This window comes from Notechis scutatus, chromosome 11 (assembly GCF_049901735.1).
Source record: "Notechis scutatus isolate UNSWTSFEM ecotype Mainland chromosome 11, rNotScu1.2, whole genome shotgun sequence".
Taxonomy (NCBI): Eukaryota; Metazoa; Chordata; class Lepidosauria; order Squamata; family Elapidae; genus Notechis; species Notechis scutatus.
Genome location: NC_142019.1, coordinates 9,064,010 through 9,080,335, shown reverse-complemented (window position 1 = coordinate 9,080,335; position 16,326 = coordinate 9,064,010). Strand labels below are relative to the sequence as shown.

The window sequence follows — 16,326 nt, the reverse complement described above, 5'->3', positions numbered from 1 at the left end:
CGCTAATCCAAGGAGAGATGTCAATCACTCCCTTCCAAGTGAATGTCTTATCAGATTCATCCGGTTCTCACCACTTCAAGAGAACCCGGTTGTTAACTTGCTGAGCAGTTTGGAGAACTGGTTGTTGGAAGAAATCATTAGGGCAGAGAACCAGTATATTAAATTATTTGAATGCCACCACTGCTTATAACCATGTGACCATTTTGGTCTGTTGTGGCTTTATTTCTGAGATCACTCCTACCAGATCAATAAGGGAGCTAAGTGTGGGGAGACTTAGGGACACCCAAAGGCATCCAACCGTTTAGCTTGACCTTGCATTCTACTTTGTCATCTGTTTTTCACCCCAGGTCATGGGTATCTTGCAAAGTGTCCTAGTTTCATGGGCCAGCTATGTGGGTTTTGGGATTTTTCTTATAAGCAAGCTATTCTTGTTCCTAATATCCTGGCTAGTGGTTTAAGGTGCGAACTTCTGCCTCGCTAAGAATGTACGGTTCCAACCCCTTTCCTATTGCAGAGCAGCTCAAAGCAGCACCCCCACTCCCCACGACCCCCCTCCTTCCGCAGAGAAAAGTAAAAGCAGTTTTAAATCTTTGTCTGAGGCAGCACCCCCCCCCCCCGCCAACCCCCCTGACCTCCTCTCCTGTAGAGAGAGAGAAGACAGGAAGGAGCCAGGCTGCTTAAGGCAAAGAAATGAAGGCAAGAGAAGATGTTTTTATCAGAATTCATATTCCTCGCTCTCATCTCCATTCCATCCCTACCTGGGTCCTCTCTCCACATATGACCCTTCCTCTGATCCCCCAGGGCCTCCTCTGTACATACATCCCATCATCTCATCCTTCATGTCCCAGGGTCATGTGATCAATCCCTTTGGGGGACTTTTTGACTAGAAAAGTCAACGGGGAAGCCAGATTTACTTAACAACCGGGTTACTAACTTAACCACTGCAGTGATTCACTTAACAACTGTGGCTAGGAAGGTTGTACAATGGGGCAAAACTCACTTAACAAATGTCTCACTTAGCAATGGAAATTTGGAGCTCAATTGTGCTTGTCAGTCAAGGGCTACCAGTATAGTGTTGGGATTTAGAGAGTCATAATGTTGAATAGTCGCTAAAGAAGTGGTTGTAAGTAGAGGAACTATCTATACCTGTTTAATACACCTTAGCCCGTCCCTTGGCTTGAAAGCCAGGCAAAAGCCAGGCTGGATTTCTACTTGGATGGATGTGTTGTAGTTAGGCAGCAGCAGGTGCAGACGGCTAAGGAGAGCGAGGACTCAGATGAGGGGCCAGGCCCTTAGGAAGTGGACTGCTGCATTCAGAGATTGTAGGGGCTGGCAGCAGTGATGAGGAGGTTCCCGAGGAGCCTGTGCCAAGTGCGCGTGCACGCGGGGCTGCTCGCAGGAAACAGCAGCTGCAGCAGCACGGGCAACTCGAAAGTAAGGCTGCAAGGTAATAGCCCCTCCTTCAAGAAGATAAAACCCAGCTGTGAATAGGACATTCTTTGCAGGAAGCAAAAACGTTTTGAAACTCAGCTTCGTAGATATTGCAGTATCTTAAGTTGGTATTTGAAGACTCTTGTGTTATGAAATATTTCTTATCTGTTATTCTTGGCAGCCCCGCACAGTTTTATTTATTTTATTTATTTATTTGGTTTGTCAATTGCTTACAAGATAATAGGTATAAGTAAAAACATAGTTATGAATACATGGATACATATAAGAAAAATACAAAAAATATAAAAGAAACATTAGGACAGGGATGGTAGGCACGTTGGTGCGCTTATGCAGGCCCCCTATGGACCTCTTAGGAAAGGGGTGAGGTCAATAGTAGACAGTCTAAGGTTAAAGTTTTTGGGGTTTGGGGAAGAAACCAGAGAGTCAGGTAGAGTATTCCAGACATCAACCACTCTGTTGCTGAAGTCGTATTTCCTGCAATCAAGTTTGGTGCGATTAACCTTGAGTTTGTATCTATTGTGTGCTCTTGTGTTGTTATGGTTGAAGCTGAAGTATTCATTGACAGGTAGGACATTGCAATGTATGATTTTATATACCATACTTAGATCAGACCGAAGACGGCGTAATTCAAGGTTTTCTAGGTCTAGAATTTCAAGTCTGGTGGCATAAGGAATTCTGCAACGAGTAGAGGAGTGGAGAACTCTTCTTGTGAAATATTTCTGGACTTTCTCAACTGTGTTAATATTCAATACGTAATGCGGGTTCCAGACTGATGAGCTGTATTCGAGTATTGATCTAGCAAATGTTTTGTATGCTCTAGTTAGTAGTGTGATATTACCAGAGAAAAAGCTACGTAGGATTAGGTTAACAACTCTTAACACCTTTTTGGCAATGTAGTTACAGTGGGCTCTAGCACTTAAATCATTAGAGATGAGTACTCCAAGATCCTTGACAGAGTTTGTTGGAGTACTCATCTCTAATGATCTAAGTGCTAGAGCCCACTGTAACTAAATACCCAAAAAGGCGTTAAGAGTTGTTAACCTAATCTTATGATTAGGCGAGGCTTGTGCTTATCAAAGTTAATTAGTTTGCAGCAGCCTTTTAACCAGGGATTCGTAAGAATCATTAAAAGGTTTTTGTTCCCTTTGGTTCGTGTTTGTTTTATTGGAAAAGGGTTTGGGTCAGAACCAGGACGGGAGATCACACAGTCCCAACCTGGGGGGGTGGGTGTAAAACCAGTTCTGAATGATTGCTTAGGAAACCATCCAGAGATCTGTTTGAAGGTGACTTAATTTACATGAAAGGAATGACAGCAGAGCTGAAGGGGCTCAGGACGTGTAAATTGGGCTGGTGGGAAGGGATCTCTTTAAAAGCTTTCTCCTAAGCCACACCGGACTTTTAAAGATCAAATCAAAAGCTTCAGCAGACATAAATCTTGTTGTCAGGGCTATGTCTATATCCTAGGCATGATGGACGAGGCTACAGTGAATAATTCAAGGTGGAGAAGAGGCCAAAAAGTGTGTGAGAAAAGCCATTTTTGGGGGGAGGGGCAGAATTTGGTAGACTGGGGAGTTCAATATTAGACCTTAACAATATATCTTGGGATTATCTTGGGATTCTACACTGTACAGGAGAAATAGGAGGGAGGGAGAGAGAGAGATGGGGAAGCTCAAAGAACAAGAGGCAGATCCAGAAGAAGATGGAGACAACATCGAAGATACACTACAAAAGCATCAAATGACAATGGTTGAGGCCACCAGAAGAGTAAGAACCAGAACTTTGTATGTCCCTTGGTAGCCGAAGTGGTAAAAGAGGAGGAGGAGGAGGATGTATTTTTTAACAGCCCCCTTTCCTTAAAAAAAGGACAAGAAATGTACTATTATTTTTAGAATAGAAAAAAAAATTGTCACTTTAAATGTACACGAATCAGCATAATAAGAGACGCGGTGGCTAAGACACTAAGCTTGTTGATCAGAAAGGTCAGCAGTTCGGTGGTTCAAATCCCTAATGCCGCGTAACGGAGTGAATTCCTGTTACTTGTCCCAGCTTCTGCCAACCAAGCAGTTCGAAAGCACGTAAAAATGCAAGTAGAAAAACAGGGACCATTTCGGTGGGAAGGGAACAGCGTTCTGTGTGCCTTTGGCATTTAGTCATGCCGGCCACATGACCACGGAGACGTCTTTGGACAGCGCTGGCTCTTCAGCTTTGTAACAAAGATGAGCACCGCCCCCTAAGAGCCGGAAACGACTAGCACATATATGCGAGGGGAATCTTTATCTTTAATCAGCACACATTAAAATGAAATTTAGTTGCATTCAGCTCTCAAAAGGGTAACCATTATGCCTATACCCACCCACCCATATCATATCATATCATATTTTCAGCCATCGTATTTGAGGTTCGGAAAGTCACAAAAATCTGGGCTTAGAGACAGCATGTTGGAGAAGGTAGATAGATACAATTTTAAATATAGATATATATTGGGACATAACTTCTGCCAAATGGGATACATGTCAGCCCTGTGGTGGTCCAAAGGAAGAATCCAACACTCGCTCTTGAGACCATCCATGCCAATGTTGAGTTGTGTTCACTCACCTATCACAATGCACGTGAATTTGGCATCGGCGTCCTTCGAGACGGCGTAGGATTTGAGAGTTGTTTCAAAGACGGGCTGGGTCTCTTCGGTCAGCTGAGCAATGATTGCACAGAAGGTACCCCTAAAAAATATCAAAGGACCCCAATTAGAAGTTGAGCGAGCTGGGTTAAGGAGAACTTGGAAGAGCCATCTTCTCTCCAGACGCTTCCATTGAGTACTCAACACATTTCTAGCTGTTGGAAAATGTCTTCCCCCTTTCTTTAGAAACCTTCTGGAGAACTTAAGAGGCAAAGCACTGCAATGAAGCAATTCCAAGTTCATTCCACAGTTGAACAACTACAGGAACATTGCAACACACACACAAACTCATCCTGGTCATTCCAGGGGACAGATGTTGCCGCTGGGGCCCAGCAGCTGTAACATGGCAGACACATGGAAAGAGGCAACTGAGGGGGCAGCATCACCGACTAGGGTCTCTAATTGTCTTTAAAACTGATGCCGTTGGTTTGGTACTAACTTTGTAATTATTTGTCTCAGAGGATCAAAAGAAACAGGGCTGGGGTTGTGGCGAAATATTAAGAGGCAACCCAACTTCTCACGCGGAGAGTCCTACCAAATGGATCGGGAGAAATGCTCACCTAGAGGACAAGGACCTTAAAACTCCGTTGGAATATTTTACTTGAAATGATGCACGGGATCCTATGTTATGCATGTTTACTTGGGGGGGGGGCAGGGAGGTCTCATTGGTTTGAATGGGGCAAAGCCGATGAACAGTTCTGGACCTGGGTATGTCTAACGAAGAGAAGGATCAGAGGGAACAGGATAGCTGTCTTCCAGGACATGAGGGGTTGACAGAGAAGAAGAATTGACTTATTCCCCAAAGCACCAGCGGGCAGGACAAGCAGCAAAGGGTGGAAACTTATTACAGAGAGATCAAACCTAGAACTAAGGAGAAATTCCCCGACAGTGAAAACAATTAATCAGTAGAATAGCTTTCCACTAGAAGTTGTGGGTGTTCCATCAATGGAGGTTTTTAAGAAGAGATTGGACAGCCATTTGTCTATCGGATAGGGACTCCTGCTCGGGCTGGACTAGAAGATCTCTAAGACCCCTTCCAACTCTGTTATTCTGTATTCTGTAAATAAATAACTATGGACCATGGGCCAACAGGGAGAGTTTTTCCTCTCCCAGACTAGAAGTCAACCTGAGACACTAATCGATATCTGTTTTGGGAACAGTCTGTTCAAAAGCAAGAACTCCAACACCTGCTGTTGATGATTCCTGCAGATGTAGATCCGAGCTGCCCATGGGGGTCCTCTTTTATCCAGATGTACAAGTGAACAATGCCAATCGTGTAAGGTACATCAGACTCCACTACAACTGACAATACAGGATGACAGCACCTTTTTGGGGGTTGCTGTACTGCAATGCAATGGAGATCTATTATCGCCCCCCCCCCAAAAAAAAAATTAGCTCAGCCTCTTTCTGAAATGAAAATTCAAATGTGAGAAGAAATCTGGAAGTGGAGAATTTCACAAGCATTGCCCATTGTGCTTAAAGTCATCACCTCTGACTCAAGTGTGAAAGTCTTGACATCCAGAATGAAGCAATGGTCATCAATGCATCCTTCTCCGTTCCCATTGCGTGTCAAACCCAAGGGTACCTTAATAGATAGGATGCTGCTACCAATGCTTCCTTCTGTATTCCTGTAGCTGAAATATCTTTAGAACAGTGATCCCCAACCTTTTTTATGCCGCGGCCCGGTACCGGCATCAGCTGGGCGCCGCGGCCCGGTACCAGCATCAGCTGGGCGCCGTCATCTTTTTGATGAAAAAGTGCTTCCGGTGACCTCACCGGAAGCACTTTTTCATCAAAAAGATGGCGCGCCAGCGCTCTGGTGAGCTTTTCCGGGTAGAAATGGCTTTCTACCCAGAAAAGCTCACGGGCATGCGCCGCCATCTTTTTGATGAAAAAGTGCTTCCGGTGAGCTTTCTACCCGGAAAAGCTCACCGGAAGCACTTTTTCATCTAAAACAAGATGGCGGCGCCCAGCAAACCAGCGGCCCGGTAGGACTTGTTCCACGGACCGGTACCGGTCCGCGGACCGGTGGTTGGGGACCCCTGCTTTAGAAGGCAGGGTCCAAATGATATATGCAACATAGAAGGCAGCAACACCATAGAAAGAAGGGCATTCGAGCTGTTATCTTTTTTAAAAAAATAATTTATAATAAAACCAAAATTCTTTCTGGCCTCAGCTTGGTTTTGTCAATCAATACAGGAATAACCTTTTAAAAACTGCACTCGGAAAACTAAATGGGCCGCAGAAATGTGATGCTAGGAGATAGGAATCTTAAATATTTTTCTAGTCCCAACTGTAAACTAGAGAACTAAACATGTGTTTTCAGGAGGAAAGAGACACACTGAAATTCCCCGAAGTCCAAATTCTTCATCCCGTATCAGGTTTCCACACAATGTGGAAGATATGTACAGCACAGCCTTGGAAAAAAGAAGTACTGTCCATGTTATGTCTCCTTGGTCCTCTCTTTTTCCTGGTTTTAATCCCTATTTTTTTTTTTTCCCTTCCATGGTTATAGCATGTTCTCTGGGAATTGCATTGCAGCCGAAAGTTTTGTTTTGCACAACACAGAGTTTGTTGTCCCAGTTGCTTTCATGCATTTGTGTGTGCACACCCACTCTGTGTGTGTGTGTGTGTGTGTGTGTGGGATAAAGGTAGAGGGGGAGGGGAGATGATGAAATCACAGAATCCCCAGGCTTTGCTTGTGCAACTATGCTAACGTAAAGAAGATCGTGCATGGATAGAAACGGGTGCAAATTCATCTCAGACGAAAAATGCTGGATGATAAAAGAAAGCACGTCAGACTGCAGTCTACATTCACGGTGCAAAAAACAACGCCTACGGCTTTTGTGCAAGCCCACACACTCCACACAGTGAGAGGTCGTGCGCAAACAGTGACAAATCAAGTCGCAAAGTGTGTGGATGGGCTATCCAAGATTGCTTGGGGGAACAGATCGAGTGAAAATATATTATCCCTTTCAGGATAATACATTTTCAAGGTTACAGCTCCTATTTTTTTAGTCCCTTCGGACAAGACTCCATCAGCCAACTTGCAGAAGGCATGCTTGGCCTGCCACAGATCCTTGGGCTCAACTCTTGGCATCTCCACTTTGAAGGATGGTACAACAGGTGACAGAAAAGAATCTTTGCCAGGGATCTTTAAGAACCGATGCCCAGTTTGGATGAACAACTGATCATCGGCCGGATCTGATTTAGGGGAGCTTCCAAGGTTTATGTTCTCCCCTCTAGAAATTCAGCACTGTTCCCTGGTGCCTCACTTCCACCTTGACTGTCCCCATTACGTTTTCAGCAATGTCATGTTTATTTCGCAACAAGGAGCAAGATGGGGGAAGAATAAGGTTGGCAAGGAATCCCAGCAACCCCTAAATTCTGCCCCCTTACCAATAATCCCGTCCAAGTTGATTGTAAAGGACAAGCATTGATCTGGCTGATAAATCCAGGGTGGCCTCTCTTTACCATTTCCTCCTTCCTTGTCCACCCTGTTCAAGGTGGAAAGCCACCTATCTAAAGGAGAAAGCTTGTTGACTGGAAGATCCTACAGAGAAACGGTTCTCTGCTCTGTGAAATTAAGCTCTTGGCCAATGTAGTCTAGTTGTTGAGAAATGGGCCGTTTTCTTGCAGACGTTTCGTTACCCAGCTAGGCAATGGCATCACTACTGGAAGGGAGTGAGCTTTGCTCTCTGTTTATATATAAGTAGTTTGCCCTGTCAGTATTGGTAGGAGAGTTCTTGGTAGTTCCTGGATTGGACTGTTGTTTACTGTTTGATTGTTTGTCTAAATCGGTAGCTTCTTGATTGGAACATTGTTTACTGCTTGATTGTTGGTCTAGTGTCAATCTTGGTGCTTGTTGATCACTGAACAAGAAAGTGTTTTAGTCTTTTTGTTTCCTTTTTATCTTTTTGGTTTGTCTCTTTTGAACCATCAATGCCTCTCTTTTGGAAACTCTATAATACAAACAGAAAACAAACCTAACATTGAAGATGTTACATAATTGGGTAATAAAACGTCTGCAAGAAAACAATCATGCTCAGAGAACAGCAGGAACCCAACAATTCAAGTCTAAGCTACCGATATTCTCTTTTATTTGGCACTACTTGGACCAAGAGTCTCCAAACTTGGCAAGTTTTAAGACTTGTGGACTTCAACTCCCAGAATTCCTGAGCTAATGTGACTGGAGGAGGAATTTTGGGAGCTGAAGTCCACAAGTCTTAAAGCTGTCAGATTTGAAGACCTCAAGGCCCAGATTCAAATCTCCATTCAACCCAGGAGAACTTGAGTGATCTCCTTCTTCCAGCCCAAACAAGCTTATAAATCAAGGCTCTTCAAACTTGGCAAGTTTAAGGTTTATGGACTTCAACTCCCAGAATTCCTGAGCTAACATGACTGGAGGAGGAATTCTGGGAGTTGAAGTCCACAAGTCTTAAAGCTGTCAAGTTTGAAGACCCCTGTATGTAAATCTATTGCCAGATTTGAGCAAGGACCTCTTTCCAAACTGAGCCCCGTGTCTATGAAGCGGTTGGGCACTTGGTCCTTCAGCAAACAACAACTTGGCTTTAATGAACACTGAACAGAAACAGGTGGGAGGTGGGTATAAACTCCCTGGCAAAGTAGGCAGAGCTGTTAGTATCCCTGGACAACAGTGAGCCACACCAAAGTTTGGATGCCATCGAGTTGCAGTTGGGCAAGACGTAGGAGAAGATTTACCTTCCATAGCTGGTGGGGGACAACCGCCTGGGTAGCAAGCTAAGCAGAAACAGCAAACAAAAGGATTAGGCTTGAGAGAGAGAGAAAAGCAGAGAAAAGAGATGAAATCACAGCATACTTGAAACCAATCTTCTGGCCGAGGTCAAGGATATTAATATAATTCAGCTGCTTCTGACGACCAGGGAGGATAAGCAAAGGAGGTTGACCATGGTAACCGAAGCTCTGAATGAAGAACCTCATGGAGAGGAGCATAAGGCAGTTATCACAAGGCCAAATGTTCCCTCCCTCCCAACCACCAACAAAGCCCACTAAATTCTACAGAGGAATGATAAACTCAATCATCTTCACCTCTATAACTGTCTGGTTTGGTTCTGCAACCCAACAGGACAGACACAGACTCCAGAGAGTAATTAGGACTGCAAAAAAAAAACACCACACACACAATTCCTATCAACCTGCCTTCCATCGAGAACCTGTATCCTGCACGAGTCAAAAAGAGGGCTGTGAAAATATCTACAGACCCTGGACATAAATTGTTTCAACTTCTACCCTCAAAACAATGTTATAGGGCATTGCACACCAGAACTAGACACAAGGACAGTTTTTCCCCAAATGTGGTCACTCTGCTAAACAACTAATTCCCATAACACTGTCAAACTATTTACTAAGACTGTATTATTATTGTTGTTATTGTTGTTGTTGTTATTATTATTATTATTATTATTATTATTATTATTATTATTATTATTATTATTATTATTATTATTATCCTTCCTATTACCTATCTCCTTTTCTACTTATGACTATAACCTTGTTAGCTTTGCTGGCTGGGGAATTCTGAGAGTTGAAGTCTGCCAGGCTTAAAGTGGCCAAGGTTGGAGACTCCTATTCTATACTATTCTGAAACTTTGCGGCTGAAGACCTCTGCAGATAGGAGTTGTTCTTCTTCTGGTTCATCCAGTAAACCCAAGACAGAAACTGGGTCACCTAGACTAGAGACATGCTTGCAAGCAGCAGCTGCCTTTCTCTTCTCTCAGTAATTCCTGAACTGCAGAATGGAGTGTTTATGTCCATTCTCAGTCCTCCAGGTCATGGTTGTCCCAAAGGTGCTTTTTCAAGAGACAATTGGACTTTCTGGTTTTCTCTTGGAAGAAGTTTCGCTTCTCGTCCAAGAAGCTTCTTCAGCTCTGGTCCAAAGGTAAAGGTAAAGGTTCCCCTCGCACATACGTGCTAGTCGTTTCCGGCTCTAGGGGGTGGTGTTCATCTCCGTTACAAAGCCGAAGAGCCAGCGCTGTCTGAAGGCGTCTCTGTGGTCATGTGACTGGCAGGACTCAATGCCGAAGGCGCACGGAACGCTGTGACCTTCCTACCAAAGGGGTCCCTATTTATCTACTTGCATTTTTTACATGCTTTAAGAACTGCTAGGTTGGCAGAAGGTGGGACAAGTAAGGGGAGCTCACTCCGTTACATGGCGCTAGGGATTCAAACCGCCAAACTGCCGACCCTTCTGATTGATGAGCTCAGCATCTTAGCCACTGAGCCACCACGTCCCTCTGGTCGGGCATGGCTAAATTCTACAGAGATTCTCCATCATCCAGATCATGGCTGTCCCAAAGGGGCTTTTTTCAAGAGGCAACTCGACTTTCTGGTTTTTCTTGGAAGATGTTTCGCTTCTCATCCAGAGCTGAAGAAGCTTCTTGGATGAGAAGCGAATTGTCTTCAAAGAAAAACAAAGAAAATCCATTATAAGATATAATATCATAAGATACGGGAACTATTTCATCAATGGCTAGAGAGAAAAAATATGAAAGCTAGAAATAGCTAATAGACCAGTGAAATATAGAAAATAGGTTTATTATAGAAATAAACATGCTGAGGAGTGCTATAGTAATAGAGATATTGTGCATATTGATAAAATAAGAACAAACTAAAAATAGAGAATTAATACCAAAGTAATGAATGGGGATGTAAATTTTAATTGTTATTGCACAAGATATTTGTACCCAGACGAGACACCGTTAAATGGAAGATGAATTGTATGTACCTTCAATAAAAGTTTTAAAAATTTACAGAAAGAAAGAAAGAAAGAAAGAAAGAAAGAAAGAAAGAAAGAAAGAAAGAAAGAAAGAAAGAAAGAAAGAAAGAAAGAAAGAAAGAAAGAAAGAAAGAAAGAAAGGACAAAGGAAGTCCAGTTGCCTCTTGAAAAAAGCAACTTTGGTGCAGATTGGAGTACAGACACACATGGAACAATGAATGCAGCGTTAGCCGTGACATGACAGTTCAGTCTTAATCGGTTCCTAGGCGTCAACATACCCATTTGGGAAACCAGAGAGCGAGTTGAACACTATCTAGTGGAGGCCCCCATCAGAGTGCAGCATTCCGGAAAGCAGGCATATAAATAGCCCGCCTGTTCTTCCTTAGCCAGCTCTCCAACTTCTTCTCTCCTCCAACTGGCCTATTTGCAAGCCAGACTGTGACGCTTTCGTCGCGAGAAATGCCCTGCTTTCAATTTGTTTCTTTGAATGGATCCCAAAGTCCTTCTCCAAAACCCCAAAACTTTGACCGGATCTCAGGGCCATCGCTAGACAGCCAAGGGGTCGGAAAATAGGATTGAGATTGGGTGGACACTCACACGCAACAGCAACAGCTCCAGCTTTGGGACGTGGGAGAAGATTGTCCCATATTTTACCAGGGGAATACAACCAATCTAGGTTCTACGTGACCTCTTTGGGCATTTCCTATCTTAGAACAAGGGCCTCCAACCTTGGCCACTTTAAGCCTGGTGGACTTCAACTCCCAGAATTCCCCAGCTAGCTTTGCTGGGAGTTGAAGTCCACCAGGCTTAAAGTGGCCAAGGTTGGAGGCCCTGTCTTAGAAGGTAAGGTCTGGAAGAAGTGAAGGACATGCCCACTTGCCTGGAGAGAGGCAACTGTCATTGATCTGGCTTCAGTCTAGGGGAGGCAGAGGTGATGTGATCTTGTCACTCAACATTTTTAGAAATGTGAGGTTTGAGGATGGAGGCAGGAGGCCGGGGTAAAGAATGAAGAGACAGAAGGGTGTCACAGGGTGGATTGGAACTATAGGATTCTTAAAAGTATGAATGTTATCACAAAAGCCTGGGTCAGTCTCTATCTGGTTTGAAAGATATAACATCACAATAACAACCAGAAGGGTGAGGGGAAGGCAAGGAAGAGGAAGAAGAGCGAGAAGAGGGAGAAGAGAGAGGGGGGGAGAAGAAGAGGGAGAGGAGGAGGAAGAGGAGGAGGAGGAGGAGGAGGAGGAGAGGAGAGAAAGAGAGAAAGAGAAAGAGAAGAGGAGGAGGAGGAGGAGGAGGAGGAGGAGGAGGAGGAGGAGGAGGAGAGGAGGAGGAGGAGAAGGAGAGAGGAGAAGGAGAAGGAGAAGGAGAAGGAGAAGAAGAAGAAGAAGAAGAAGAAGAAGAAGAAGAAGAAGAAGAAGAAGAAGAAGAAGAAGAAGAAGAAGAAGAAGAAGAAGAAGAAGAAGAAGAAGAAGGAGAGGAGCAGGAAAGAGAGAAGAAACAGGGAAGGAAAAGTAGGAAGAGGACTATAATGACAAACTATCCTGGACTGTGTAAAACTCCTGAGAACGATAAAACTTTCAATAACCATTTGGAAGAGATTCTTCGTTAAACATTTTTGCTTAATTCTCCCCTTTTGCTAATACAGCAAAACCCCAAACCCTAAAAAAAAAAACACCACCTGCTTTACAGCCAGTACATTCCTAATCCATTTTTACAGTGAAACCAACTCACGAAAGAGTTCCCTGAACTTCCCCACTGGTTATAATCTTTTTACGGATGGCCGTAAAAATGGTAGATCCTTTCCTATTCGGAAATACAAGAAGCTTTTGCCGCATTTCCCCCCACTGTGTCTGAGTGTTTATGTGTGAACACCATGTTTCTAAGGAGTTTCTCAGAGCAAGGCTCCAGGTAGGGAAGTCATGCCATCACAGGATTAACATCAAGCACGTGTGTAATTTTTATACTTTTATCTTGATTTTTCACCGCTTAATTCAGGGAAGCACACACCTGCGTTTCTGCTTTATCCTCTCAATAGGGTTTTAAGGTAGGCCAGGGTGAGATATAAAAACTGGCCCGAGGTCATTAAAATGAGAGTCATAGGAACAAAATCCAGATTTTGCAAACCCTTGTTTACTAGATTTGTTTGCTACTTCCTACAATATCATGATCCGCCAGACCATTAGAACTTTGTCACCCACGAACCATTACATGTTAGACTGCTTTAATATAAAGAAGTATCCCTTCCAGGTTCAAAGTAGACCCACAATTGGATCATCATGAGTCCAAAAGTTGAGCTAGATCCTCTTCTTAATTCAAAGAAGCCTTATTATACTGTTTGAAATGGAATACGTTCTCCTGCTTGATCAGGGGGCTGGACTAGAAGACCTCCAAGGTCCCTTCCAGCTCTATTCTGATTCTGATTCAACCTACCCAACAATATTTGCCCAAAAATAACAGAGCAAAAAGGACTTCATCATCTTTTTTTAAAGGAAATTCAAATTCTGAAGCAAGCAAAGACAATGCTAATCCATGCCTAAATTAAAATGACTTTGATACGACTTGTCACTTGCAAGACTCCTGGCTTGACACCAAAGCTGCCAAGGATAATGTGTATTTGTTTGTGTGTGTATCCACACACAGATAAATCCATGCAGGTGTTTTTTGGTTTTTTTTTTAATGCCAACGTTTTCAAAGCCTTCCTCCTTGGGCTGAAAGTGTGTGACTGGCTTTGTCTCTTTTGGAAGGACTAGAATTCAAGATCTCCTGGTTTCTAGCATGGTGATTTTAACCACTGCACCAAAGGGGCTCTCTGTATCAAGATCACACGATCTCGAGATCACACGATCTACTTCAGAAAGCAAGCCCCTAAACAGCCCCCTTGTTTTCCTATCCTGTGGAAATTTATGGCCTTTCCTGAAGAAGCCTAGATCAATATATGGGAAAAGAGAATAAGTCACCCAGTTGGTTCGCTGTCTGTGGCAGGACTAGAACTCTCAGCTCCCAGTTTCTAACCTGGTGCCTTTAAACCACAGCATCAAAAGGGTCAAAAATGATCGAGAACTTTTGCACCGTTCTAGTCAAATGGGATTCCTAGTACATTTATAAGCTATCAGGTTTGGTAGGATTTAATTCCCCAGCAAATGACTTTGCAGAGGCAACTTTCAAGGGAAGAGCTCTCTTGGTCTACTCAGCCGTAAACACACCGCCCAGTTCAGTGCAACTTATTGCTCCTGGCTCAGCTGGGACAGAAACACTGTACCAAAATAAAAATAAATGAAATAAAATTAAAATTAAAAAAAAAAAAATCCAAGCCGTGCACTCAGAGCTCCTTCCCAAAAGATTGTCACGGGAGAAAACAAGACGAAAAGCCACTTTCGGTGTTGTTGTTAGTTGCATCCATCACAACCCCCTGAACAACATTCCTCCAGGCCTTCCTGTCCTCTACCATCTTCTGGAAGCAGCTAATTCAGGAAACTCTTTCATACTTTTCAGAAGTCCCTTAAGACTTTACAAGAATGAATAGAAACACCCCGTATTTTAGCTATCTGGGGTTCTAGGGGAAAAAAAAAAAGTTTACAGCTTCATTCAGAAGCCCAGAGCTGCATCTGGCCTTCTCTATCCCTCCCCTTTCTCTCCCCTTCCCCAGGGCTGTCTTAAGGCATGGGCCTGATGGGCCCTTGCCCGTGGGCCCCACGAGCAAAGGGCCCCCCCATACTAACCTGTGTATGTTAACCCTTCCATGCACCTTGTATCCTATAAATACAGCAACGTATTTATTACATTTTACTGCATTTCTGTATTAACACTAACACGAAAATAATTAAATTTCATCGACAGGTTGATTCCTGGGAGTTGTCCTAGGGCCCCCACTGCACTGCTTTGCGGCGGGGGGGGTCCATAATGCTGTGCAGACGGGCCTGCCCTTCCCCCAGCCCTCCCTCCCTCCAGTTCTGTGACTTAGACACCCGCACAGCAAGCTGTTTCTTGGCCCTCCTCCCCTACGGATTGGTGGTCTCGTTCTGGCTTGCTTGGGACACAGCTGGCGAAAACGCCCCCCCTTTTCAACTCCGGGATCCTCGCCCCTTCCCTATTTCTTCCAAAGTCGGGGGGAAACCTTGCTGGGACCGCAGCGGGAGAAGGAAGGGAAGGGGGTCTTGGGACCCCCAAGAAGTGGGACAGGGTAGGTCGTGTTTCTAGGGAAACCCTACAAGCAGCCCCAGCCCGACAGAAACAGACACACACACACACACACACCGTTCTCTTTGTAGGGTCCCAGCCCTTCCCGCAACGCCGGCTCCTCGGGGGTGGGGTACCTTGCCTGCCCCCTGCAAGAAGCAGGGGAAAGGGGGAGAGGCTACGTTTTCGGCCCCTTGGCTTTCACCCCCACAGCATGCCCGGCCCGCTGGAATCGGCAGCTCGGAACCTCGCTTAGAGCAGCGGACCCCCCCCCCCCAAAAAAAAACCACCTGCCTCTTGTGGCCGCGAATTCCGCAAGCCACGGCTCTTCCCAAGGAGTCCTTGCTCCGTCCTTACCGCCTTCCACCTGCTCTGGTGCCCGGGAAGGGAGGCTTCCCACCTTGGGGACCCCTTCTCCCCTCCCTCCAAGGAGGCTTCCCACCTTGGGGACCCCTTCTCCCCTCCTCCAAGGCGCGGCGCCCTTGGGCTTTCAAGGGGGCCTGGAGCTGCGTTCCCGGGCGGGGAAGGGGGGGTTTCCTTCCTCGTCCCGCCTTTCCCCTCCGCGGCCCCCGCACCTAAGCCTACCTGTTGGCGGGGCGCACGCTAAGCAGGTAGTTGCGCCTATCCGGCCGGTACTCCACCAGGGGCCCGTTATCCTCGCCGTCGCTGCCGGGCCCGGGGCAGTAGCCCAAGGAAGACCCGTTGCCCGAGTAGGAGCGGCCCAGAGGTCTCCGCCGGGAACCCATCGCGATCGGCAGCCCCGGCGGGGCCAAAGCGGGGTCCGGAGCTCACACGCGGGGGGGTCCCGGCCGGTTCCCAGTCGGGGGCTTGAATGCGTTGCGGGGCCGCTCCGCGCAGCGCCCCAGCCGCCGTCAATCACCCCGGGGAGGCCCGCGAACCCGGCTATTTATAGTCGGCCCACTTGGGGCCGTCACTCAGGCGGAGCTGGGGGAGGGTGCCGGGCTAGGGGGCTCGGCCAGTCGGCCGGCCGGGCTACGAGGCAAGAGAGGCCGCCGGGGGAGTGGGGAGTGGGGTGGTCTCTACGCTGCAGGGAAGTCGCGGTGCGTCTCCTAAAGGGGTCTTTGGGGAGGGGGGCGCTTTGACCCTCCTTTTCCCAGCGCTTGTTTCCTCCCCAAAAAAAACCGGATCGCCCCTCCCCTCTGAAGCAGGTTACCCCCCGCATAGAAACTTTTCTGAACCGCATCGCAGCAGTTTTGGAAGGGACCTTGGAGGTCTTCTAGTCCAACCCCCCTGAACTAGAACC

General features: G+C 45.8%; 1 protein-coding gene across 3 annotated transcripts in view; it reads right to left on the bottom strand.

Annotated features, from left to right (window-relative positions):
* The window catches only part of ALPK3 (alpha kinase 3), a 48,395-nt gene extending 32,445 nt beyond the window's left edge, over window positions 1–15,950 (bottom strand). The window contains exons 1-3 of one of the 3 annotated variants that reach the window (XM_087972744.1): window positions 15,648–15,915; window positions 8,849–8,887; window positions 4,048–4,169 (exon numbers count right to left, since the gene is read on the bottom strand). In XM_087972744.1, the coding sequence (XP_087828870.1) occupies window positions 4,048–4,169; window positions 8,849–8,887; window positions 15,648–15,808 (322 nt within the window). In that variant the 5' untranslated portion in view covers window positions 15,809–15,915. Of the gene's footprint in view, window positions 1–4,047; window positions 4,170–7,525; window positions 8,227–8,848; window positions 8,888–15,647 lie in introns of those variants that run through there. The other 2 variants (XM_026690035.2, XM_087972745.1) reach the window with 2 other exon arrangements.
* Window positions 15,951–16,326: the final 376 nt, after the last annotated feature.